Below are 26,139 nucleotides of genomic sequence, written 5' to 3'. Positions count from 1 at the left end.
CTTTCCCAATAGGGTATCCATAGTTGCTGTTTCCTCTGTCTGAAATGCTCTCTCCTGTTCCGGAATGGCTAGCTTCTTGTCATTTAAGTGTCAGGTTAAATTTCCCTATGGCAGAAAAGGCTCCTTATCCTTTTTTTTCTCTTTGTTATGCACACAGAGGAATGAAGCCTGGGTGAGGGAGGGACCAACAGCTTCCTCTCTAGCTGTATCCTCTGCATATGCTGGTCTTTGGTGACCCCATTTACTTCCAAAGCATCAAATAGTATCTGCCTTGACAGTTCTTCAACTTCTCTCTGCAGCCTCCTAAACTCTCTTCTGAACTCTACCTTCAAATGCATCCAACATCCCAAGGGTCTCCCCAAGCCTGGGCAATATCTAGACAGTCCTCCTTCCTCAGCAGGAACTTTGGCCAGCACCAGTCTCCAGGAGTGAGGTCAGACTCCTGAGACCACTGAGGCCCAGTGGCAGAGTGGAATATCTAAAAGAAGCTTTCCTAGAGTCTTTTAGACTACACCTCAGTCCTGCACTTTGGATAAGGGGATCCTCTACTGGGCCCCCTACCATGACATAGCTTTTTCTGACCTTTTGCTGGTCACAAAGATGTGGCTGTCCTTCTCTAACAGTCCCCCTGTATGCTTGATATTGACCCCAGAGGGCTTCATAGTCCCCCTGCCAGGGACTTAGGGCTGTTTCCAGAAAGCAGATTCTCTCCTGAAAGAATCAGGACTGGTCTTCAAAGAGCTTGTTTTCCAGAACCTGCAGGGCTGGAGATAGCTCCTGTCTAGGTGTGACCCAGGCTCACAGTCCCTTGGCATCTTGGATCTATATGAATGCAGAATTCAAGAGAGCTTGGGGACTGTAGAGAAAAGTTGAGATGATGTCAAGTTATATGGCATTGGGTGAAAATAGCTTCCTTTCCCTGGGAAGCCTGCTCTTCTTGGAGGTTTCTCAAAGGGTAGGAAGGTATTGGCACAGAAAACCTGAAGATTCGCTCCAGGCCTCCTTGTAGCCCAAGAACAGGCTACATTGAGCTCCTCAGACTTGTCTCTCACATCTGGAATATAGAATCAGGCTTGGCTACCCCCTCCCTGTTGTGCCCCAAGGTACCCTGACCTACTCCTACTTTCTTTCTCTTCCAAGTGACCCCAGATGGTTCTACCCGAGACACAGGGCCAGAAATGCAAGTGAGAACTCCTGGTTGGCTCATGGTCCTACCTCATCCCTTTTCCCTGCACTTTGGATAAGGGATCAATCCTTATATGAAATGTTAGGGGGGCTGGGGATGTGGCTCAAGCGGTAGCGCGCTGGCCTGGCATGCGTGCGGCCCGGGTTCAATCCTCAGCACCACATACCAACAAAGATGTTGTGTCCGCCGAGAACTAAAAAATAAATATTAAAAAAAAATTCTCTCTCTCTCCTCTCTCACTCTCTAAAAAAAAAAGAAATGTTAGGAATAGGCCAATCCATAGACAGAGAGAGTAAATTAGGGGTTGCCAGGAGCTTGCAAGACAGAATGAGGAGTGTCTACTAAATAAATGGCCATATGGTCTTTTGGGGTGATGAAAATGTTCTGGAAGTACGTGGTGATGGTTGCATAACACTGAGAGTCAACTAAATGCCACTGAATTAAAATGATCAAGCTGGGCATGGGGGCACATACCTGTCATCCCCATGACTCAGGTATCTGAGTTAGGAGGATGGCAAGTTTGAGGCCAGCCTGAGCAATGCATCAAGACCTTGTCTCAAAATAAAATAAAAAACGGCTGGGTATGTATCTCAATGGTAAAGTGCCCCTGGGTTCAATCCCCAGTAAATAAGGTCAAATGGCCACAATGAGAAATTCCATGTTATGTGAATTTTATGTCAATAAAAAATATTTTTAAACAGAACACACTTTCTCACAATGCAGGTACTCCAGCTCTAACATATGCACTTATTTATTGTAGAAGAAAAAAGCAATAATGACAGTGCCAGGGGATGAGTGGCTACTGTCCTCCTAGCACACAACAGCACAGTCGCAGGGGAGTCAGACACTTGAGTTCTGGAGACATGGGGGTCACCAGGGACAGCCGAGGCCAAGCCACTTTCTACATGTTCACCGGATCTGGTGTGAGGACAGAGGGACAGGGGACAAGGAAGGGAAAACAGGGATGAGAGTACTGGCTGGCATATCCCTTTGGTTCTCTAGCAAGACACTGAGAGCCCACTTAGTCAGGCTGCCTCCCCCACCCTGGAAGGCCTCCTGGTGACCAGCCTCTCCAGCTTCCTTGCCTCCTCACCGTATACTTGTCCCACTTCTTTTCAGGGTCATAGGGCTCCCAGCGGCTGGCAGGGAAGATGTGCTTGTTCTTCTCATACCAGCTCCTCAGCACCACCTTTCCTGCATGAGACTAAGGAAAAGCCAACCTTCCTGACCTCTACTTTCCTTAACTTCTCCACAGCCCAGGGACACCACCCTGTGGGCCCAGGACCTCTCCCCACCCAGTGCCCTGGCACCATCCTACTTCATCCTTCTCCACAGTGGCATCGCTGAGTAGCCGCACATCATCATGAACATCAAAGTTAAAGAGTGGCCCTTTGGGGGAGAAATAGCCATCCCAAGGTTACAGTGATATATATATATATATATATATATATATATATATATATATATATATATATATATATATATATGCCAAATTGTGAGAGGGACTAGGCTAGGCTCACTCACCACTCTTCCCACGTGCCTTGGTAACGATGAAGTCATAGAAACTGTGATGCTAGAAGGCAAGGATAAGTTAGGTCAGCTTGATGGTCTATCTTGGCCTCTCTTATCCATATGCCACTTCCCATTCATAGGCAGACGAAAGCATGGAAGAGTGCAGAGCTGTGTGGGAACGCTACTGTAGAGGCCTAGGGGCACAGGACCCACTGCATGAGCTGGAAGGGACTCACATGGGGAATGATTAAGTCCTCCTTGATGTACATGAGCTGCTCCACCCCTGCTGACCTGAGGAAGAAAGATGGGGGGGATACAGATGGACAGAGCACATTCTCCTCCCACGAAGGGAGGAAGCAGACAGTTAAAGAACTGGTTGGAATGCTTTAAGGGAAGCCTTCTGGTTTAGTGAGCCTGGGAGAGGCATTCCACTGTCCTCTACCTTTAGGCCAAGGCAGGATAGCTCCCACCTAAGCTCTTTATGGCAGGATGGAAAGAAAAAGGGGCCTGAGTCTCCCTTCTGCAGAGTGCAATGCCCAGCATGCCATCTTCCTAGCCAGGGAGTGGTGATCCTGGGTTTCTGGGATACTGGCTGAGATCACAGGATCTATACATACACACACAGGCATGTACACACTGCTCACCTGAGCTCACTGAAGTCTTTACGCAGGATCTCAAGTGCCTTCTGGAGGAACTGCTGCATTGTATTGCCCTTTTTCATCTACAGGGGTGGCCCAAGAGCCAGCATCCAGGAAACCAAGGAGTTAGGAAAAGAAGACAGAAGACTGGAGAAGTGCTTTTCAATAGGCAGAAGCTTGCAGGCCCTCATTCTCCCTACAGCTTTTAGGATCCCGGGGGAATTCTAAAGTCAGGCCTGTCAGTTCCTTCCCACCAAACCCAAGGGTGGCCCCCTCACTGCCTACTTTGACTGTCCGCCGGTGTCCAGAGCCATCCCAGTAACTGAAGGTGATTTCAATCTCTTCACCTACAAATCAGAATTGCCTCTTGGTCTCCAGACCCAAGAACTCTGCTACAGAGCTTTCTCAGGGCACAGGGCACAGTCCAGGGGACTATGTTCAGGGGCCCAGCCCTGTTCTCTCACTGCCCCAGAACCCCAGGGCCAGACCATCTGTGCCCAATTCCACAAGCACTCACTCTTAATCTTCTCCTGCTTGGCTTCCCACTCCTGCCGCAGCTCTTCCCGGAGACGATTTTCCTCCTCCTAGGAGAGGAAATGGGTGAAGGAGTGGGGATCAGGGCTGCTCAAAGGGTATAGCGACCCACTCCCTGAGCCAGAGTCTCTGCCAGGGCTGAGGTCATGTCAGAATCAATGTCAAAGCCAGAACCAGAGCCAGGCAGCGTTTACCTCCCTATCTCGGTCAGGCAAGAAGCTGGTGTCCACATCTGGGTTCTTCCCCAATTTCCTTTTCTTTGTGGTGATCTCTGGAGCAAAAGAAGGTGAAGTATGTCTTAGCATTATTCTGAAAATGGTTTTGATCTCATAGACCCCCAAATGGGTCTCTCAGACCCCCAGGGTCCCTGAAGTACACTATGAGAACCACTGACCTAGAAGACAGACATAAACCAAAAAAAAAAAAAGATATCAGGATCCCACTGCTAGGTCTCTTTAAATGAAGCCTTTAGAAGGAGGGAAAAGCCTACACCAAACAGTGTTTTTGTAAAAGTCCTAGTGATACAGACAGGTTAATAACCACCCCCCCACCAGGCCTGCTCAGTCCAAAACAGTAGCTCCTGCCACACACAACACTGAGCTTGTGGCAGTTGACATGTAGCTAGCTGGACTAGCCTAGATGGAAATATTTTGGATAGAGTTATGTTAAATACAATGTATTACTAGTCAATGCAAGCCTGTATCCCAGCAGCTAGGGAGGCTGAGACAAGAGGATTGGGAGTTCAAAGCCAGCCTCAGCAAAAGTGAGGCACTAAGCAACTCAGTGAGACCCTGTCTCTAAATAAAATACAAAATAGGGCTGGGATGTGGCTCAGTGGTTGAGCACCCCTGAGTTCAATCCCTGGTACCCCACCCCACCCCCCAAAAAAACAATGTTTTACTAAAATAACAATTTCTTTTTTTTAATAATATTATTTATATTGATTACTAGGTTTGTTTTTTTTTAAGAGAGAGAATATTTATTTTTTAGTTATCAGTGGACACAACATCTTTGTTTGTATGTGGTGCTGAGGATCGAACCCAGGCCACATGCATGCCAGGCGAGCGCGCTACCGCTTGAGCCACATCCCCAGCCCTAAAATAAAAATTTCTAAAATATTCCAGGTCTGTCACCTTGCCTTCGTCTGAGGCCTGGGACATAGATTGTTCAGAGTACTCAAATATGTCCACTCTTTCCTGATATTTCAGTGCAGCTGTATCTTTTCACCCTTCCTGTCTCTGGAACTAATGAAATTCCCCTCATGCTTAAGGCCCAACTATCCTCCTTGTGACACATTCCTTGACCTTGGGCTACTCCCCAGGCCACAGGTGGGGCAGCAATTCGTCCAGAATACATGCTGACCTGTATGCCTTCCACTAGGAGAGGACAATGCCCTGTATGCTCCTGATCAGGTACAGAGCAGGTGTGTAGCACACAGGAGAACCAGGCTGGCTTTGGCTTCACTTATCAGTCTTCCCCAAAAGTTCCTGATGTCCCCTAGTTCTCACATCTGAGGTCTGTAGTGTCTACCTAATAGCCACTAAATTTCTTTGGCTGTGTAAATTTTACAGTAGAACTAATTCAACAATTAACTCTTTAGTGCTCAGTGGCTACCATATTGGGAAGCACAGACATGAATATTTTCATCACTGCAGAAACTTCAAGCACCCAAGCATGGTCCAGAATATCTTCTCTCCTCAATCTATCCTATTGTGGCACCTTCAGAGGGTAGCTTCTGGAACCTTCTGGACCAGTTACCAACCTCACTCTGACAGTCCTTGCACTGGTGGCTCCTGTCCAGGGGACACTGGCTGGGATTTGACTCAATTTGCCACTGACAGTGAGCCCCTACTTGGCTTTAAAAACCGATGCAGCTGGGGCTGGAGCTGGGGCTCAGCAGTAGCACACTTGCCTGGCATGTGTGAGGCACTGGGTTTGATTCTCAGCACCACATATAAATAAATGAATAAAATAAAGGTCCATCAACAATATATAATTTTTTTTAAACCTGATGCAGCTGGGCATGGTGGTGTACACCTGTAATCCCAGCTACTCATAAGGCTGAGGCAGGAGGATCAAAAGTTCAAGGGCAGCCTCAGCAACTTAGCAAGACCCGGTCTCAAAAAATTTTAAAAGGATTTGGGAATGTAGCTCAGTGGTAAAGTGTCCCTGGGTTCTATGACCAGTACCTAATTTACTAATCAATTAATTATTTAAAAATAAAAAGGGATCACGATGTAGCTCAGTGGTTGGTCACTTGCCTAGCATGCACAAGGTCCTGGGATCAACACTAAGTACTGCAAAAATAAAAATAAAAAATATAAAAGTAGTGCAGTCCTGGCTCCTTGTTTTCCTTTCCTGCCCCATGTGAACTCTGGGACCATAAGCACAGCGAGCAACTGAGGCTGGGCAGTAGATGTTCTTTTTCCTTCTACAGCCCAAAATCCAGGATTGAGTTCTGGCAGGCAGGGCCCTCACCTTCCCTTTCCAGCTCCTCCTCATACATGGCCACCTCCTCCTCCTCTTCGCCTCCCTCCTCTTCTTCCTCCAAGGTGAAGGACAGGCTAGAGATCTTCCGCTTGGCCTCCTTCTTGCGCTCTTTTTCTCGCAGCTTCTCCAGCTTTCTACCAAGGCATGGGTGGCCATCATGCCCCATGTTCCTGCCTCTAGGTCCTTTCCCTGACCCAGAGACACTTGTGTGCTCAGTATGGGGCTCACCAAGTGCAGGTTGGATCTCCCTAGCACCCCAGAGGGATCCTCCTGCCCTGAGTCACTTCATAGCTCATGGGCGGAGAGCTCTGATTATGACACAGCAGGCATATAGAGATATGGTTAAGATAGAGAAAGGGGACAATGCAAGCTCTTAATACACCCACTGAAAGAACAGGGCACAGAAAGGACTACCTTTATAGTACAGAGGAACAGAAAGGGGAAAGACAAACTAGGAAGGTAAGAAGGCTTTAGTGTGGGCCCAAACTAGATGCTATACCCATTTCCAAAACAGGAAATGGGTTCCCCCCATGAAAAAGGAATAGCCTGACCCTTCCCCGGGAGCCCCCGAGCACTAGCTGCATCTTAAGAGGAAAGCTGCTGGCTAAGGGACCAAGGAGGGAACCCACAGCTGCAGCTCCTTTGACTGCTCCTTCTTGGCCAGCTGCTTCTCCCGCTCCTTCACCAGTGCTTCCTGTTTGGCTTTCATGTCATTCAGGGTCACAAGACCTGTAAGGCAAGGAGACATGGGGGAAAGGCTGGTCATCCAGGGTTGGCAAAGAAACAGCCTCCCTAGGCCTGGAAGAATAGCATGTGCATCCTCTCACCCACGGTGCTGGACTTGAGCTCTGCCTCCACAGCATCGTAGTGTGCAGAGAACTTCTTGTCAATGTTGGATTTCATTATGTTCTCCTACAAAGGAGGGAACACAGCAGTGAGGACAACCCACCACTACACTGTAGAAACAACATGCTGGATGTTGGGGACCTGGGTTCTAGTCCGAGATATGTCCCTGGAAAAGACATACCCTCCTATCCTTTATAGGTAGAGGGTCCACAAGGCTAGGGGATGCTCTGCCAGCGCTATGAGAGTCAAATGGGTCGTTTCCCACCAACTCTTGCACTGCTCTGGCCCCTTTCATGTCTCCTGCTAAGGGCTAGAGCTTCTTTGGTGGCCTGCAGCCATTGGCCCTACTCATTTTTGGCCTTTTTCGTATCCAGCCTATAAGATGATGCTCCTGAGACCGGACCCAAGGAGAAGACAAAGGAACAGAGTGGTTGAAGGGCTGAACCCTATCCTGAGTGATCTTCCTCCTCCTTCCAACCTCAGGTGTTGCCAAAGCTTCCCAGAGGCCTCCTCTCTCCACCCAGCCCCATTCCAAGAGTGCCATGTAGATCCATCTCTGACCAGGGCCTTCAAAGGAAGTGGTCAGCAGAGCTTGCCAGGAAGTTCCCACTGAGACAGCAGGGCTAGGTCCAGGCAGTTTTGTGTCAAACATAAAGCATGTAGTGAGGCTGAGTGAAGTCTCTGCCTGAAATCTTGTTCCTGCTCTCCCCTGGAATCTGAAGTCCTTACTCTTCTGATGAATCTCCTCCAAAGGCACAAGTTGAGGGTTCATGATTCCTCTCTCCCTGAGCCTACCATCACTGGCCACTTACTGAAGCACTGGGGGAGCTGCTAGAACCCCAGAATGTGACGCGTGCCTGCCTTCATCATGAGTGCAAAGGGTTCCAGAATGAGTCTCAGTGGCCTGCCCCTGTGTCTTATCACAGGGCTTGCCCTTCCCGGTATGCACTGGATCCAGGCAGAGGCCTGGTTCTGAGGGCTGGGGAGCTTGAACCAAGGAGTTCTGTGCTCAGGAGGAGCGCTTGGGAAGGCCTCCCAACCCCAGTGCTACCAACAGAAATATTGACTGGCTCCCTCCTGATGGAGGCTTGTCACAAGCTGTCTCTACCTCTGACATGGCCTGACTCTGGCCCATTTTACAGATGAGACTGCCGCTGGCTCACTTCTGCCGTCTGCCAGAGGCGGCAAGCCAGAGTCCCGCTCCCGATTCGGGGACCGCCCCTAGTGCTCCTAGCCCGCTGCCCAGGGTCTCCCAGGGCCTGAGAGTGGAGCTGGGCCGCCAGGGGGCCCGCGCGGTGCGCATGCTCCACGGCGCCCGGGCCCAGCCCGCACCTCTGCGATCCGCTGCTTCATCTGCTCCATCTGCTCCCGCTGCTTTTCCCGTTTCTTCATCAGATGCATGGCGCGGCCTGCCTCGCTCGCGGCGCCCTTGTACTGAGCCATGGCGGCGGCAGCGGTGACGGCGGCAGCAACAACTGTGACAGCGGCCCGGCTAAATCCAGGCAACGGCGGCGGCCGCGATTCAGTCAGCTGACGCGTGACGTCGACCACTAAGGAAGGTGCGCCAGCGCCCGCCCCGCCCCGCCCCGCCATCACTGCACGTGATCGCGCCCTGCCCCGCCCCGCCAGCCGCGGGAGGCTGGACCCCCACCTGCATACGTGGGCTCTCGCCAGAGACCGCCCGGGCTTCTCCTCCCATTTATTCATTGACACTAAGCCTGAATATCCCAACCTCTTGTCCTTCCTTGTTGTTAACCCCGACCCGAAGCCGGGTCTCCAGTCCGTCTATTTCTTCCTATCGACCCCAGAGCTGGGCCCGCCCCCTCCATTTCTTCGGGTATTGATCTATCACTGCTCAAAGCCGACCCCCACAGGGTCCCTGCTTCCTCACTGCCTGAGCCCAGGTCTGGCAGCGGCCCACAGACTTGTTCGCCTATAGGTTGCTTGACTCCTACCCAAAGCTAGATCTAGTGTTCCCTTCGCCAGGCCCAAGGCTGGTCCCTGATTTCTGTCTCCTTATTTTGACCCAGAGGTTAGTTCTGTACCTTGATCTCCAACCGAGGCCAGATGCTAGCTTTCCTGCTTCCCCTGCACTGACCTTTGAGAGATGCATTCCTGGTGCCAGTTGCTGTGCCTGGGCTCTAACCCAGACAGCCAAGGTCTGTCAAGCACCCAGCTTTTGGGAATTCAACCTAAAGATCCAGGTTCAGGTTTCAACACAGTTTTATTGGGAGGTTTTATTTTCTGTGAAATACACTAGAGGCTAGGGCAAGGGACACATTCACTTTGCAAGATAAGGGTTTCCCACCACTAAAGGAAAGGCATGGGGCAGGGCACACTGGGGTTTGGATCCATTTTCCCACCTCCTTCTGCTTTGCTCACGTTTCTTTTCTCTCAGCAAGTACCAAAGAACACAAAGACAAGGAATAAAAACAAGATCAACCCTCCATTGGGGCCACACCTAAACCTTCTCCCCTTCCCTAGGCTTTGCCAGGGCTAGGAGAGGCTGAAGAAGCTTACTCTACAGCCTCCAGGCTGCATCAGAGGGCTTCAGGCTCAGATGGAAGGGGGGCAGAAGTTAATAAATTAGAATAAATTATGGGGGAGGGGAGGAATGCAATTTTGTGCTGGGAGGGCCCCTTCTTTCCAACACACTAGAGTTGGTGGGGGGAGGCAGGGGGCATCTCCAAAGGCCACTACAATGGGGGTTAAGAGCAGTGAGGGTAGAAGTCAGGTTTTCCTCCATGTCCTTCACGAACAGAGCAGAAGAATGGGGGGGGGGACACACACAAGGAGAAGAACCCTCTTTTCCTAGAATAAGGAGGGGCCAAGAAAGAGGATGCTATCCAACCCCCATCTCCCAAACCATCACTAAGGTTAAAGATTTGGTCAGTGAATCAATGAGGTGGGTGATGGGAATGTGGTGGGGGAAGCAGAGGATGCTGGAAACAGGGTTGCCCAGCCATACTGTCTCCCCAGCCCTCAAGGAGAACAGAGATGGGGGAGGGGGCAGCAGGGGCTAGGGGAGGGGGGTTCGGCAATCACTGGTCAGCTTCTCCAAAGACGTCATTCTGTTTGCGCTTCATGTTCTCAAAGTCAAATGCAGAGCCAGCCATGCGTTTGTAGATGTCTTTGATGTCATTACAGGTTGTCTCAAAGTGTGTGGTAGCATCATAGGAGCAGGAACAGAACACCTGCAAACAGCCAGAGCCCATGGTCAGGGTGAGTTAGGTAGGGGCACTGGGTGGGCAGCTAAGAGCCAGGGCTGAGACAGGCTGCTTACCTGGCTCTCAGAACCATCATCAATGGGCTCATACAAGTCACTGATAGCCACAAACCTGGGGGGCAGATGGAGGAGGGAGGACAAGTCTCACAATGGGCTTTGCCCTTCTTGGTTTCTACTACCAGCTCCCTCCCTCCCATCCTCCCCATCAGGCTCAGCCCAGCCCCTCACTTCTGATCAATGGGCTCCAGCAGTTCCAATGCTGGCTCAATCTCCTTTTCAGGCTCTGCAGTCTCCACTGTGGTGCTGGCAATGGCGATGTATTTGCCCTGTGCGGCCACATTGTGTGCGTAGGAGATCATGCACACGTAGATGTCTGCCCATAGGAAACACTCCATTAACAGGGCCAAAGGAAACAGCCACACATGGAAAAGGCTCCTTAGGGGCCTTCTGGCCTGCCTACCCCTTCCTACCCTGGCACAGCAGGCAGCAACCAAGGGGTCACCATCATGGAGGGGAAAGAGTCCAAGCCATCCAATCCTTAGGGTCCCCAAGTTGTGGTGACTACAATGAGGGGCCCATTTGTTCCATAATGGGATCATGTGGGGAGCCCCAAGGTTGGGGTGGGGGGAGGCACAGCAACCCCAAGGACAGTGAACAGGAAATACTCAGTCATGGTCTAGCCTACCTGACTTCCTGTTGACCTGGTTCTGGGGGATGATGATTTGGCAGGAATTGGCATCATTGGTGTTCTTGATGGGGTGGCTAAGGATACAGATGATGCGGATAACCTGGCCAGCCTTCCGCACACGGTCCGGTATGTAGCTGGGGTCACAGATCAGCTGCTTGCAGCGGGCCACCTGTGAAGGCACCACAAGTCGTTGCCCATCAGACCATCCCATGCCCTGGGTGGTCACAGTCTGTATCCACAGTGAAGGCAGACAGCTCTGGCAGGAAGTGCTCCTCTGAGCTGTCACTACTGCTCCTCCTATAGTACAAGTAGGTGCCTAACTCAGAGAAGGGCAACCCTGCTGCTGAGAGACACTGTGATCAGGAATATTTTCTGGATCAAAGACATAGCATATGGTCTTTGAGGGATACCTCTTGCCAATAGAAATGGCTATGAAGACTTCTTTTGGGGTGACTCCCCAGTTCCCAGCTCTTAGGGCCTTGAGGTTGAGGAGCAGCAGACCCATCAGCAGTCAGGCTCCTTAGAACTGAGCCCCTAAGGTGGCAATCAAACCCTGCCCTAGCCATAATGACCCCATCGCATGGGGAAGGCTTACCTCTCCCTCAGATTTTACGCCCACCACTTTGCCATTCTCCATGATGATGTCATCTACAGGTTTGTTCAGCATATATGTTCCCCCATAAATGGCACTCAATCTGTGGTGAAGACAATGATGGTGAAGTCTCCCTTCAGGATAAATGGGGATCAATTCCACTACACTCTCCCCACTCCACCACCAAGGTACAGAAAAGATTGCCCAGGCAGGCCAAAGTCAGGAGATCCAGCAGTTCGTCCCAGCTCTATCACTGCCACAAACTCGGGACTGATCTCGGCATGCTCCTTCCTCTCTGAAGCTTCTTCCCAGAATATTCTGTGATGGGCTATATTCGTGATGGGCTAATATGAGGATGGCAGAAGAAAGCAGTTCCATAAAGAAATGAACCAGAGGACCAGAATAAAGGGACTTGCTGGAGAAGGGCCAGCTATCAGCTAAGCCTCAACTCAAGGTTCTGGGACCCAGTGTCCAATCCTGGTGTTGCCAGAACTGAGAAAGCCACTTTCACAGAGGCCTGGTTCTTTTCCTGTATACCTCAATGTACTAGGGCTATGCTATCACCTAGAGATGGAACAAAGTAAATGAAGATCACAGACGGAAAGGTATGAAATGCTCTAGAAATGCTCAAGGAGGTCATTTCCATTCTTGGCCTTGATACTAGTAATGCCAACTGAAAAAAAAAATGCCATTTCCTCACCTTGCAAAGCCCTGAGGCAGCTCACCCAGGCCATAGAGTGGGTACAAATATGGGCTCTTGCCATACCGGGCCAGGGACTCGCTGTACAACTTAATGCGGTTGATGGTCTCAAGACAGGGCTGGTCCAGGTAGCTGGGGGACAGGAATCCGGGAAGATGCTCTGATAGCAGCACCCCTGCTCATCCCCACCCAGGCACCAGGCCAGCCTTCCCACCTCCCTGTATGGCCTGGTAAAGATATGGGTAAAATGCAGGGGAGAGAGGGAATGAAAGGTAACAGATGGTTAAGTACAAGGGACATGCAGGGTGGGCAGAGGGAGCAGGAAGCAGGTGTGAGGAGGGAAGGGTGTGGGCTTGGCAAGGGGCCTCCCACCACACCAGCCTCCCTCACTCATCAGTGCGATACAGCGCCAGGGCATGGCCAGTGAAGTCAATGACATCCTGGCCCAGGTCAAACTTTCGGTAGACATCACGCATGCTGGTAGTCTGGGGGTCAACACCCTCAAAGGTCTTGGGGTCATTCTCATCAAAGTTTGCCACAAACACCAGGAACTTGCGGAAACGCCGTTTCTCAAACATGCCCATCAGATCTGAGAAAGGGAGCATGAAGAAACTTTCTGCATCACTGGAACACTAAACCCCCCTTCCCAGCTGGGCAGGCCAAGAAAGTAGGTGCCCTAGCTCCAGCTGAGCTTCATCATGTGTCCTGATGTTTACCCTCCTACCCTTTTTGGCCTTAGTTTCCCCACTTGTATGAATAGGGGGTTGAGTTGGACTTGGCCTTCCCATCTCCACCACTTGGGGATATTTCAGGGGTTAAGTGGAGGCCCTGCCAAAGTCTAAAAGGAATCCCCCTCCATATTTCTTCTACATGTGTTTCCCTCCTGGCAACCTGCAATGGAGAATACAAAGCGAGAAGCCTCTCGTACTGCCTGGTGAATGCTACCTGGTGCAAAGGGAACCCTTCTCTGGATGGCTACCTTGCCACAAGCCCTGAGGACAGTCTGCCTCCCCCACCTAGTCCATTATTCTCTGGATCAGGGGACCCACACTCACTGGAAGCCAAGGCCTCAGTCTCAGTGGATGGCACTTTGTAGATCTTGCCCCCCTTGTAGACAAAGCTTCCCTCAACCACCTTGAAGTCCAAGTAGCGAGTGACTTCTGTATACAGTAGCATCTTTACCAGCTGCCCTATTGGGAAGAAGAGGCAACATTAGCTCAGCTCCCTCCAGAAGCTCTTGTATGGTCTGGCTGCTCCTGCTCTAATATCTGACCCTCCACTGGTCTTCACAGTTGCCCACCCCTCAACAATATCTTCTTCATCTCCCTCACCATTGGCCATGAGGAATTTGGGGATCAGGTCAACGTTCCAGTCTCGGCCCCGGCCCATCGACTCAGGGGGCCCCTCCAACAACTGAAAGCGCTTGTACAGCTGTAAACAGGAGGGAGAGAAAGAGAAAAACCTCAAGGTCTACCCCTATGTCCCCTACTGTCCCAGAGAGCCTGGGGACATTCTTCCACCCTATGCCTCAATGTGAGAGGGTTAATGAAGGATGGATCTGGGCCTGGGTCCAGGTTTAGGCAGCCTTACCTCCTCCAAGGGAGTGATAGAAGAGCTCTCGCCCCCATAGTAGGGGTTTCGGTCCATGTGCAGCACCTTCTTTCCATTCACAGACATGATACCTGACAGGATGCATTCCTGCAGAAGGGGTGACATTTGCTGCTGCACTCCCACCTGCCTACATTCCCACTGGCAGCCCTGATTTGTTCCCAAACCTGCCACAATGGACAGCTCCTTCCACCCCCAGCTTGTTGTGTTGCCTAAAATTGAGGGTGACAGCTTTATCTGACCAGTGTCTTCCATAATCTTGCTGGGAAAGATATGAAGAAGGATAAAAATAATGGAGACTTTGAGGGGAACAGAGTGTGCATCAGACACAGGGACAGTCTTCCAATACGAACATGCCAAGAAAGTCATCTATCTATGTAGAGCACATGGAAGGACAGATAAAACATGATGAATCATAGAGCTAAGACCAGACCCATCTCAACCTCAAAGGACACCTGAAAGGGAAGCCAAGATTAGCACAGTCTTTGAAATTGCAGGCCCCACCCTCCACTGCTCTTTTTTCAAAGGACAAGAGCCCCTGACCCTGATCATGGAAGGAGGGTCTCTGGGCCCAGATTAAGGGAGATGAGTCTCAGGGAAGCAGACCAATAGGGTCTGGAGGAAGGGAAAAGATAAACACCCTCAGCAGTTACTAGCCCAAGGACAAAGGCTGCAGACACCATTCAGTCTGAGGTCTCCATGGGAAACTGGGGTGAGGTAACAGGAATGTGGTCACTGCCCCCGCTGCTGCTGCTTCTGGAACATTCCCTGGGTTCCCTGACCCCCGAAAAAGCCAGGAAGGTGGGATGAGAGTCCACCCGGGCAAGGCCACCTGACCCCATGGCCTCATGCTGCATCTCCACCGCGATTAGCACAGGATAGGAGGGGATACTGGGAAGGGATGTTGGGCGGGTGATGGGTGCCGCAGATGGATAATGGCAGGGTGGGCGGGGTCGAGGGGCATCAGGTCGAGTGGGGGTGAATTTTCCAGCCAAGCAGGCCAAGGGAGGGAGCACACCTGAGGCCAGGGGTTGCAACCTGGGGAGTCGTGAGGTTGTGGAGGATTCCTTCAGGGAGACCAAGACATAACAGTCGAATACAATCGACATTGTGTGGCAGGGTAGTGAGGTGGGCATAGGGCTGGGTTTTGGGGATCCTGAGCGGAGGATGCAATGATGGGACGATGGAACGATGGGGCTGGTGACCAGGGGCTGCATCATCGCGGACGGTGGGGAAGGCATGATGTAGGGCCAAGGGCGCGCGAGGGTGCACTTACAGTGAGGCCGGTCCCCAGCACGATCACATCGTATTCCTCATCCATGGTCAGGCCTTGGTGCCAGCGACCGCTCGGCTCCTCCTCCTCCTTCACCACAGCAGCCGCCGCCGACGCCGCCGCCGCCGCACTGGACCAAAGATGGCGGCTCTACGGCAGCCGCCCGACCCCTCCGCCGCGTCAAAGAGTCCCGCCCCCTCCCTGCGCGCCCTCCACGCCCACAGGGCCACTGCCTCCGCAGATCGCCTCCCAGAAGGGCTTCCGGTGCCCGGGTCCCAGCACCAGCCCCACTCCACAAGCGAGTCTGCTCGCGGAGGGTCTAGAGAAGAGCGGGGAGGGGCGGGGCGGCGGCTGGTGCTGCGGTTCGTAAGGGATCCTTGCGCGGGAGCTGCACGCGCCCCGCCCCGCCCCCGGGGAGGCTCAGCGCGTCCCCGCGGGGCTGTCGCGCGCCGCTGCAGCAGCTTGGGGGGGGGGGCCTGTCGCGTTGCTTTTTCTGAGTGCTGCCATTGTCATGAGTACCTCCCAAGGCTGGAAGCACATCCAGACTTCGCCCTAAATGCCCGTTCGTACCCTAATTAGAGGCTCGATACCCCCACCCACCCAGGTTCTAAATGTTCTCGCCTCCCGCCTGTCTTGGCTCGGCTACATCCGGGTGCCTCCTCCTGCATCCCTCAGCCAAAGCCAAGTGCATACCTAATCCCAGCGCAGAAAACAGTGACAAGAGGTCCAATACAGTCTTTATTTTATTAGGAAGGAAACAAGAGAGCACCCCAGACTCCTGCCAGGCACTCCTGGTGGGAACATGACAGAAACCCAGTGATTGCATCCAGGCCACCTGTAGTGGACGTCCCTTCCTTCTCAGGCCACAGAAATAAACCCCAGTGTACTGCTTATTGTTAGCACATCACCAAAAATAATAATAATAATAATAATAATAATAATAACAGCCAAGCTAGAAGGTTAGTTAAGCAGTACTTCCAAATACCTCCACACTCAGGAAACCTCAAGCTCATGGCTGCTACTGGAAGCCCCATAAAGCTTGGGGAGAGAGCATTTGTTACACAAAAGCACTATAAACAGCAAGGGGGTAATGGTGAAAAGATAATAAATAAGGAGAAAGGGGACCCTAGAACTACTGTCCCCTCCCCTCACAATGACTGAGCCTGGGAAATTTGTCTAATATCTATGCAGAATATATACACCTTATTGGTAGAGATGGGGGGACAGCCCCAGGGAAGCCCCTCAGTGGGTAGAAGAGGGGAAGCCCTTCAGTCCAATGTGCCACAAGATGGGAAAGTGACAACCTGAACACCATCACACCCTCAACTTCCCACTAGCATGGGTCACACAATCTGAGTCAAAGAGATAGTGGGGCCCTTGTGGTCATCAAAGCGGTCCATGGTCTTGAGGCTGAGGATCATGTGCAGGCCATAGGTGAAGATGAAGAGCATGAAGAGGGAGGTGAGCAGCCCCATCCATATACCGGGGGAGAAGAAGCCGGCACAGTCACTGGCGTAGGAGAACTGCTCACCTGTCACATTGAAAGCCTGAATCTGGGGAAACACACAGATGTGAGTCAGAAGAGACCATGTGGCTCCACATAAATGGGAGGTCCAGAGTCAGGGACAGTCCATATTCCTGATAGGCAGCACAAGACAGGACTGTCAACCACAAGCCCAAGCTACATTGAGACTCTTCAGATCCTTCCTCCCCCTCCCCTAGTACTCTGCTACTATCAGCCTGCATTCCCACCTGAAGGGGAACATGACAGAAACCCAGTGATCACATCCAGGCCACCTGTAGTAGATTTCCCTTCCTTCTCAAACCACAGAAATAAACCCCAGTGTACTGCTTATTGTTAGAACATCACCAAAAAAACATAATAATAGCCAAGCTAGATGGTTAGTTAAGCAGTACTTCCAAATACCTCTATACTCAGGAAACCTCAAGCTCATGGCTTCTACTGGAAGCCCCATAAAGCTTGGGGAGAGAGCATCCCCTCCTTATTCCATACCTGGAAGTCCTGAAGAGTCATCTGCCACAGGGAAGGCTGTGTGCGGGCTACAAGGAGACTGCCCTTCTTGCTAAGACTGCTGACATACTCGCAGTGAAAGGAGTAGATGCTAGGCCCTGTGATTTGGGAAGCATTGAAGTAGGTGACAGAGCCATTGCTGTGGATTTCGAGGCGATCCATGGTAAACCAGTGCCGGGCAGATACTGGGTAGAAGCGGTTAGCCAGAATGAACCTGGAGGAGGTGTTAGGGGTGTCAGGTAAGCAGGGGAGACTGAAATGACAGTAGCCCCCACCTATATCTTAACTATTTCAGGACTCACTTGTGTTTTATTTATTTTATTTATTTATTTTATTTATTTTTTTTTTTTTTGCAGTGCTGGGGATTGAACCTAGGGCCCTGCACATGCTAGGCAAGCACTCTACCACTGAGCTACATCCATCCCACTTGAATGACTCACTTGAACGTCACTGTGGTACCAAAGAGCTGTTCATAGGTCAGCGAGAGCCTGCAAGGTGAGATAGAGATTTGCTATCAGTCTCCAGGAGGGCCTTGGGTGGCTTAGAGGAGCAAGCTTCTCAGTCTGCTCCTGCCTAAGCTGCCCCAGTTCCTCATAGTCACCTGAAGATGCAGTGTTCCCACTTGATAGATGGGGAAACTAAGGCTCCAGTCGTAACCAAGTTAAGAACAGAGCGAGGAGCTAGAAGCCAACACCCAGGTGCTGTGCCTCTAGCTTAGGGCTCCTTTCTCTGGTCCCCAAGTCTACTTCCCCTCCTTTTAGCTCCCTGTTAGAGTCACTGAATTGCCTCGTTTGGGCTTTGGGGTAAGGGGAAATGGGAGGGGTATGGGGGCCCTAGAATTGATTGTTGTAGCTGGTCTGGTATCTGACCACACACAGGCCTAAGGTTTCCTTCAAGGGGAAAGCACCAGGTTCCCAGGTTCCAACCAAGGCCTAGGGAGCACAGGGAGGCAAAACTGTGAGTACCTCCCCCTCCAGTAGCTCCACCCTGAGATACCACCTATCCCTGGTGAACAGAGCCCACCAAGACCACCCTCACCCACAACACACATACTTGCCCCTGGATCCCTGCCCCTGTCCCACACTGGCAGGAAGGCCACGTGTGGTGGCTCATTCCTCCCCAGCCTAGTGCCCTTACGTGGCAATGGAGTCATTCCAGGAGGAGCCAGTCAAGTTGAGCCCTTGCACCCCAAAGGTGAGGGAAGTCAGATCTTCCCACTGCTCCCTGTATGCCACAGAGAAGTTCTGGGCCCAGAACAGGATCCGCGGGGCAGTGTCATTATAACTCACAGGAGGATGGATCACAGCTGGTGCCACTTGTTCTTGGAGTAGCTGGCGACCTAGTCCCCCAGCCACCATGGCTACATCACGAGCCACCTGCAGAAACACCCAATAAGCCTTCTCTCAACAGCCCTGGGAGCAAGTCCTGACCCACTGTCCTGCTCTCCCATCTCTCCCTATTGGGCACCCTGTCCACCACCTAAAAGTCCTGGAAGTCTGAGAAGGCAGTTTTCTCCAGGAAGCTTTTCCATGGGCCCCTAGCCCTGATGATATTTTCCCTCCCTCAAACTTAGGATCTCGTGGACTATGTTCAAGAATGCAGCCCATAAGGCTCACAAAGAAAGATGGAAAGCTGCCCTAGATGGAGGAGGCAGAACTTGACTGCTCCTCCTAATCCTCCCAGAGCTGCCCCACTGGGGTAATCTTCCAACTGCTTCCATGAGCCCTGGGGCTTCTAGGAGGCCTTGCATATACTTCACCTCTAGGCAGACTCCTAGCACATGCTCCACCTTTAGGCAGACTCACCACACTGCCTCTCCCCACATGCCTCAGAACCCTTGCTGGTAGTGCACATACCCTGGAGGGGCGGACTGCTGTGAGAGCTGCTGTATAAGGGACATCTTCAGACTTGAGTGTGCTTAGCACCTGCCCAATGACTTCATCTGAGGGGAGAGCAGAGAATAAGGTCACCAGGCAGCCCACTTAAAGAAACGCTGCCTGGGGCTGGGGTTGTGGCTCAGTGGCAGAGCACTTGCCTAGCATGTGTGAGGCACTGGGTTTGATTCTCAGCACCACATAAAATAAATAAAAAATAAAGGTCCATGGATAACTAAAGAAATACATATATATATATATATATATATATAAAATAAAAAACACCGCCTACCATCTGCTTTAGAATCCTGTATCATGTGAAAGTCATGCTTTTAGTTTCCACTGAAGATCCCCTCTGCAAGCCTCCCCAGGGAAAACTGTGGCCTGTCAACAACTCCCTAATGCCAAGCCCAACCTAAGCAAAAGGAAAAATACATATAGAAAACTCTATATGCACCCAACTACCATTCCATGGGGAATGAAAAGCTTTAATTTATAGCAAAAAAAAAAAAAAAAAAAAAAAAAAAGTCCTCCTAATTGTTTATTGCAGTGTGAAACTCTGGTATTCACACAGCCCGAGCACCAACTGGATCCACAGGCTCCTGCACAATAAGTCACAAGGCATTTGGACACTGCAAGGTGAGACTAGTTGCAAAGAGCTGTGACAGGAGAGCTGGCATTTCTCTGCTCAGCTCTCAGCTGCTCCAAGAAGCAGGGAGCCATCCTGGGGGTGAGAAAGGGCTGAAGAAAGATGTAGGCTAGCCTTCTGTGGCCCTTGCCTGAGGAGGGATTGAAAACATGCATCCTCCCTGACCCCACTCACCATTGCCTGTGAGGACTTCCCTGGGCGCCATCAGACCGGAGCTATGGACAAGACACAGCATGAGAGCTCCACAGGTAGCTCTGCCTGGCCTGCAGCCTGCTACCCTTCCCTCAGCTCCTCTAGCTTCTTCCCCCTCTCTACTAGCCACTCACCAAACCTGCACATTCCAGCCAGCACTCTGAAACCTGTGCAGGGACCAGGCTCACCAACTCCCTCCATTTTGCTTACTTCAGCACCTCTGTCTGGAATCATGTTCCCCTTCCCCCACAGGCTTCACAGTCACCACCATGTCCTTAACATCTGCTCTATGAATAGGGCCTAGATAGGTGAGGAGATTCCCCACAAGCAGGTCCCCTGTCTGCCTCATCTCTGGAGGCCCAACAGACCTAGCACACTGTTGGATACTGACTCTTAAGTCAAACCTGGCAGAAGGCTCTTCCCATCTCTTCCTGGCAAAGAGGGAACCTTCTTCTGGAAGGGTTTTAAGGTGATATATAGCAGGGGGAGTACTATCATCTTTGGCCAAATTGTGCCACCAAAGCCCAGAGCCTTGCCTTTCTCTGGGCCCCAAGGCTAGATGCTGGAGGCTAGGCTACCTGGGCCATACCTGGCTGTATAGGGCAGACGGATGAGCAGAAGCGCAGGGAGGCTGGCATTGAGCTTCAGCTCCCGAAGGGTAGCAAGGTCCACATGCAGGGGACTGGCCCCAAGCTTCTCCTGCAGGTAGGTGGTCAGAGTGCTGACTGCATACCAGTCAACAGCAGGAAGCACCAGCGAGGAGGGGGCCAGGTCCAGGGCATTCTGGGAGTTGGGAAGAGGTGGAAGGCTGAGTGAGCCAGAGACCAGTAGACCCAGGCTATCCCCCCAAACTTCCCTGGCAAGATAGAACCACAAAGGGGTCTCACTTTAGGTCAGAAAGAAAATGGCCCCCTTAGGCATGAAACTTAGACCCCAGGCCTTTCTACCCTCAAAGCCAATATCTCTTGTCCCAAAGCATACACTTCTCAACTTTTTTTCAGTGCTCTACAACTGAGATTTCATTTTATTTGGAGACAAGTCTCTCGAACTTGCCTAGGCTGGCCTTGAACTTATTATGATCCTTCTACCTCCGCCTCCCAAGTAGCTGGGATTATAGGCATGTGACACCACACCTGGTTAAGTACAGTTCTTATTGTGCTGGAAAGGAAGGCATAGGATGGCCTGTCCACATGACCCAGGGCTGGGAGAGGACTCTTACTTACCTCCAGGTTAGAAAAGGCGCTGTCCTGCTTGTTTCCAAATACACCGCCATATGCTGTGAAATCCTCAATGCTTAGCTAATAAGAAAGCAGAAGAACCATCTCAGGAGGTTGGGCAACAAACTGGGGCCAGAGGACCTATGTATTCTCAGAGCCAGTAAAAATCTCATTTAGAATCAGATTGGGCATGATAGACGACAAACTGTGGGTAGGTAGGGTGGGGGTGGGGTAGAAGGCTCACTCTTCCCTGTAACACTGTCAGGATAGGGTGACAAGACACAGAAGATATGGTCACGGGGTTGAGAGATCTGCAGGTGGCTGGCTTGTGGTAACCTCGGGAGTAGGAGTCAGCCAGCAAGAGGAACTGGAGAGGAAACAGGGAAGCTAGGGGAAGGGAGGGTTGCAGGCAAAACATTCACAGCATGGCTACCAAAACGGAAGTCAAAGTCAGAGCAAAGGATGGCCAGCTATATCCAGTCCAGACAGGATCTTCTTCTAGGAGGGTGAGAAGTACCCCCCCACCACCATTTTTGGTGGGAGGGCAACATAGTATAGATCTTAGAACACATGTAGTGGAGGAAGCAGCAAAGTCTTTGGAGCTCTCAGGACCACAGCAACCCCAGTGCCTTCCCTTTCCCTCTACAATATATACATGGCCTTTAACTCCTGCCCTCTCCCCTACCCCCCAGTTTCTTCTGGCTTCTGTCAGGTCCAGAGATGATGTTAATCAGCTTCCTTAACCTCACTATGTTTAGTATACACACTTGCTCAGCTGTCCCACCTTTCAGGGAAGGAAATTCAACCATGTTTGGCTGCTTGTGCTGTCCAGTGGGCTTTCTTTCTTTCTTTCTTTCTTTTTTAATCTTTATTTTATTTATTTATTTATTTTTATGTGGTACTGAGGATTGAACCCAGGGCCTCGCACGTGCTAGGCAAATGCTCTACCACTGGAGCCACATCCCAGCCCCAATGGGCTTTCTTTAATCAAGAGTTCACATCACTCCCTGTTCCAAGGCTTTGTCATATTGAGAACTGCAACCAACCTTCCTCCTCATAGCCTAGACAGCCCTCCCTCATCTCCTGGCTTCCTGGAAAACCATCTCCTAATCCTTTCTCTTACTCGCAAGGCTCCAGCCACACCAAGCACCTCCTTGAACTTACCAAGAGCACTCCTTACACATGGCCCTTGCATCTGCTGTTCCACTACCAGGGATGTCCTCCCAAAGCTAGATAGCTCTCTCCCTCTTCAAGATATCACCTACTCTGGGCTGGAGATGTGGCTCAAGCGGTAGCGCGCTAGCCTGGCATGCGTGCGGCCCAGGTTCGATCCTCAGCACCACATACAAACAAAGATGTTGTGTCCACCGAAAAAACTAAAAAATAAATAAATAAAATTCTCTCTCTCTCTCTCTCTCTTAAAAAAAAAAAAGTTTAAAAAAAAAAAAAGATATCACCTACTCAATGAGCAATTACCTAATCATCCTCATCTAAAAACAGTATCCTAAATCACTCTGTCCTCTTAGCCTCCTTCCTTTGCTAGATTATAGTACTGATGTCATATACCAACTTAGTATTTACTGGTTGCCCCCACAAGAACATTGGCTTTCTGAAGAGAGGAGGCTTGGTTGATTCTGCTCACTACAATATTCCTAAAACTTAACAATACCTGATATATATGAAACATGTCATCTTTGGTAAATGAATGAATGTCCCAAGACTGGGGGTACCCCAAACATGTTTTATATAGATAAAGAATTACTTCTCACAGCCCTGATGTAGGTGGTGTCTTCATTTCAAATTTGCAGAAACTATCATTTACAGAGATTATTCATGTGCTCAAAGGCTGATAAGTGGTAGAACTAGGAGTCCATTATTTTAAAAAAAATATTTATTTTTCAGTTGTACACAATACCTTTATTTTGTTTTTATGTGGTGCTGAGGATTGAACCCAGGGACTTGCACATGCTAGGCAAGCGCTCTACCGCTGAGCCACAACCCCAGCCCCCATTATTTTTTTTATATTTATTTTTTAGTTGTAATGGGACACAATATCTTTTATTTATTTTATTTATTTATTTGTATGTGGTGCTAAGGATTGAACCCAGGGCTTCGCATGTGCTAGGCAAGAACTCTACTGCTGAGCCACAACCCCAGCCCAGGAGTCCATTATTTATACCACCTCCCGGAAATACTACAGGCCAGCATGACCACTACCACCTGCTGACACAGCAATGGAGGAAGGCCAAAAAAAGAATGAGCCAGGCTGGGGATGTGGCTCCAGCGGTAGCGGGCTCGCCTGGCATGCGTGCGGCCCGGGTTCAATCCTCAGCACCACATACCAACAAAGATGTTGTGTCCGCCAAATACTAAAAAATAAATATTAAAATTCTCTCTCTCTCTCTCTCTCTCTCTCCTCTCTCTCTCTCTCTCTCTTTTTTTTTTAAGAGAGAGAGAGAGAGAGAGAGAGAGAGAGAGAGAGAATTTTTAATATTTATTTTTTAGTTCTCCGCGGACACAACATCTTTGTTGGTATGTGGTGCTGAGGATCGAACCCAGGTTGCACGCATGCCTGGCGAGGGCGCTACTGCTTGAGCCACATCCCCAGCCCCTCTCACTCTCTCTTAAAAAAAAAATATTTAAAAAAATTCTCCTCTCTTTAAAAAAAAAAAAAAAAAAAAAAAAAAAAGAATGAGCCAGAAAGCCCACTAACAAGGAAGGGACAAGTAGAGGCTTTACAGCCTCCCAAACACCAATCATAGGTTTCCCTAGAATCCTCTCGCATACTACACATTTGCTTTGGGGACTGAGGCCTAGAAAGGAGGGAAAGCAACATGCTGATTATGAACACAAACTGGGGAATAGGTCTGACAGATTCAAGCTGGAACCAGTGTGCTGTCTAAATTGTGGAACTTGTACAAATAATTACACCTCTAAAAACCTTAGTTTCTTTAGCAAGATAACAACATCAGCTTAGTACAGCAATATGAAGCAATAAATATGTAATCATTTTTGGATTATTCCTATCTCTATTATAATCACTACAGTTTGAGTTACAACTCTGCCAACCATTAGCTGTGTGACCTTGGGCAAGTCACTTATCCTCCTCCAGCCATCAGACTTCTCATATGTAAATGGTTATGATAATTCAAACCACACTAGAGTAGGTCATAGAATGTCTAAAGTGCTTGGTCCTTGGTAGGTATCTGGTCTCTGACCCGTTGTTTCCTCCAATCTCTGACCATTTCCACTGAAGCTTTTCCTACAGGCCTTACCAAGAGTAGAACCACACCTCCTTACAGTTGGGACAAGGTCATGGAAGCTTCCCTTTAGTAATGGACTGTGGGGGCAAGCAACCTGCCCGCCTCCCAAATACCAGGACTAAGTAGACTGGGTGGGCGCACCTTGTCCTGTAGGAAGAGCAGCACATTCCGGGGGCCCAGTTCCAGGGCGGGGTCTAGGTAGGTAGAAAGCTGCATGTCGCTGGTGATGTGGCCCTCGTGCGTGTCGACCACAGGAGCCCACAAGTCCCTGACAAGGGGCAGAAGAGGTGCTGTCATGAGGGGGCGCATGGTTTGAGATCTGAAGCCCATGGGCGCCCAGCTTGATGCGTGGGGCTCAGAGCTCTGATACCCGCTGACTTGAAGCGAGCCCCAGAGCAAGGGACAGTCCCCCTCTTGGCCCCGCAGCCCCTCACGGAGGGCGTCCCAACCGCCGCGGCGCGCTGCGCAGCCCGCCCCAACCCGGCCCGGCCGCTCACCGGTCACTGGACCACAACACCAGCGGCACCTGCTGCTCCGCCACCACCGCCGCCGCCGCCGCCGAAACCAGCAACAGCGGCAGCCATGGCATTTGCCAGAGCGCCGGGGCCCACCGCGACCCTGTCCGCACCCGAGCCACCAATCCCGCCGCCATCATAGCCTCAGCCTCCACTGTCAGGGACGCCACGGCCGCCGCAGATCAGGTGACCACGGCCCCCTCCCGAACCCCGCCCCACCCCACCATTGGTCCAGGAGTAGGCTTTCTCATCAGAGTCGCCCATGATTGGGCCAAGTGCATGGCACTCTCAACCACTCCTTTTCACTGGTTGGCTGTACGTGTCTTCAGGCACGCATGCTCTGCGTGAGGAAGGGGGCGGGGCCGAGCCCTACCTGCTCAGAACCGACCTATCCTGGCGGCGCGCTGTGCTGTTCGGTGCCGTTTGGTGCGGCCCCATAGGGTGGTTCCAGAGCGCTGCAAACTGAAACATGTCGCCCTTCCCTGTTTTAGTTTTTTTGCTTAAAATTGCAAAAGTGGTATGTTTTTCCTGCAGATAGACTTTCCCTGGTACAGGTAAAAGGAGAATGCAATCCCTTAGCGTGAGGAGAGATGAGGACCCGGGAAGGAATCGAAAACACCAGCACTTACAAAGGGCAGGGAGGAGGAGGGTCCAGAAAAGACCTAAGGAAGCAGCATCCGAAGACGAGAAGGAAACCGCAGAAGGAAGCGTGGTTTCACGGACACCATGATTAACAATGTTACTTGTCAGTTACCACTAAATGGTAAGATAAGGACAGAAAACTGTTACTTGAACTTAGTCCCAATTGGCAACTTTGGGAGTGTGAGTCTGAGATTTGCTCTTAAGGAAGGAAAAAGAGTGACAGGTAAAGTCAGGAAATGGAAGACAACCTCAAACGAATTGTGAGATTTTTTTAATATTTATTTTTTTAGTTTTCAGCGGACACAAAATCTTTGTTTGTATGTGGTGCTGAGGATTGAACCTGGGCCGCACGCATGCCAGGCGAGCACACTACCGCTTGAGCCACATCCCCAGCCCCACGAATTGTGAGATTTTTTAAAAAATCTTTTTCTGTGCCCATTTTTTTGTTTCTCAGACTTGTGA

General features: G+C 50.8%; 3 protein-coding genes across 3 annotated transcripts; all 3 read right to left on the bottom strand.

Moving 5' to 3' along the window:
- Positions 1 to 1,913: 1,913 nt before the first annotated feature.
- On the bottom strand, positions 1,914 to 8,759 carry FAM50A (family with sequence similarity 50 member A). Its single transcript, XM_081277029.1, has 13 exons — positions 8,539 to 8,759; positions 7,188 to 7,272; positions 6,990 to 7,089; positions 6,349 to 6,494; positions 4,065 to 4,141; positions 3,854 to 3,920; positions 3,622 to 3,683; positions 3,343 to 3,419; positions 2,935 to 2,989; positions 2,711 to 2,759; positions 2,505 to 2,575; positions 2,280 to 2,390; positions 1,914 to 2,104 (listed from the first exon to the last, which is right to left on the bottom strand). The coding sequence occupies exons 1-13, from the start codon at positions 8,647 to 8,649 to the stop codon at positions 2,096 to 2,098; spliced, it is 1,020 nt and encodes a 339-aa protein (XP_081133155.1). The 5' UTR covers positions 8,650 to 8,759; the 3' UTR covers positions 1,914 to 2,095.
- Positions 8,760 to 9,411: 652 nt separating this feature from the next.
- Positions 9,412 to 15,608, bottom strand: GDI1 (GDP dissociation inhibitor 1). The gene is made up of 11 exons (XM_081277622.1): positions 15,297 to 15,608; positions 14,003 to 14,110; positions 13,744 to 13,843; positions 13,468 to 13,602; positions 12,803 to 13,001; positions 12,413 to 12,544; positions 11,716 to 11,815; positions 11,118 to 11,289; positions 10,661 to 10,805; positions 10,490 to 10,544; positions 9,412 to 10,400 (listed from the first exon to the last, which is right to left on the bottom strand). Exons 1-11 carry the CDS (start codon positions 15,339 to 15,341, stop codon positions 10,248 to 10,250), a joined length of 1,344 nt encoding a protein of 447 aa, XP_081133748.1. The 5' UTR covers positions 15,342 to 15,608; the 3' UTR covers positions 9,412 to 10,247.
- Positions 15,609 to 16,018: 410 nt separating this feature from the next.
- On the bottom strand, positions 16,019 to 25,226 carry ATP6AP1 (ATPase H+ transporting accessory protein 1). The gene is made up of 10 exons (XM_081276902.1): positions 25,018 to 25,226; positions 24,662 to 24,788; positions 21,264 to 21,338; positions 20,630 to 20,823; positions 20,023 to 20,063; positions 19,182 to 19,267; positions 18,463 to 18,701; positions 17,766 to 17,813; positions 17,308 to 17,539; positions 16,019 to 16,846 (listed from the first exon to the last, which is right to left on the bottom strand). Exons 1-10 carry the CDS (start codon positions 25,173 to 25,175, stop codon positions 16,637 to 16,639), a joined length of 1,410 nt encoding a protein of 469 aa, XP_081133028.1. The 5' UTR covers positions 25,176 to 25,226; the 3' UTR covers positions 16,019 to 16,636.
- Positions 25,227 to 26,139: the final 913 nt, after the last annotated feature.

Source organism: Spermophilus citellus (genome assembly GCF_964194105.1).
Source record: "Spermophilus citellus genome assembly, chromosome: X".
In the NCBI taxonomy this organism is placed as follows: Eukaryota; Metazoa; Chordata; class Mammalia; order Rodentia; family Sciuridae; genus Spermophilus; species Spermophilus citellus.
This window is presented reverse-complemented; position numbering and strand designations above follow the sequence as displayed.

Excerpts from the sequence above, each read along its gene's own strand:
- GDI1 (XM_081277622.1), bottom strand. The coding sequence starts at position 15,341 with ATGGATGAGGAATACGATGTGATCGTGCTGGGGACCGGCCTCACT. Across the intron at positions 14,111-15,296 it reads TGCTGGGGACCGGCCTCACT|GAATGCATCCTGTCAGGTAT; the intron begins GTAAGTGCACCC and ends CCCCTTCTGCAG. Across the intron at positions 10,545-10,660 it reads CTGGAGCCCATTGATCAGAA|GTTTGTGGCTATCAGTGACT; the intron begins GTGAGGGGCTGG and ends TCTGCCCCCCAG.
- FAM50A (XM_081277029.1), bottom strand. The coding sequence starts at position 8,649 with ATGGCTCAGTACAAGGGCGCCGCGAGCGAGGCAGGCCGCGCCATGCAT. Across the intron at positions 4,142-6,348 it reads GGAGGAGCTGGAAAGGGAAG|AGATCACCACAAAGAAAAGG; the intron begins GTGAGGGCCCTG and ends CTTTTGCTCCAG. Across the intron at positions 2,391-2,504 it reads CCACTGTGGAGAAGGATGAA|TCTCATGCAGGAAAGGTGGT; the intron begins GTAGGATGGTGC and ends GCTTTTCCTTAG.
- ATP6AP1 (XM_081276902.1), bottom strand. The coding sequence starts at position 25,175 with ATGATGGCGGCGGGATTGGTGGCTCGGGTGCGGACAGGGTCGCGGTGG. Across the intron at positions 21,339-24,661 it reads TGCTCTTCCTACAGGACAAG|CTAAGCATTGAGGATTTCAC; the intron begins GTGCGCCCACCC and ends CTTTCTTATTAG. Across the intron at positions 20,064-20,629 it reads CGTCTGCCCTATACAGCCAG|CTCCGGTCTGATGGCGCCCA; the intron begins GTATGGCCCAGG and ends TCTTGTCCATAG.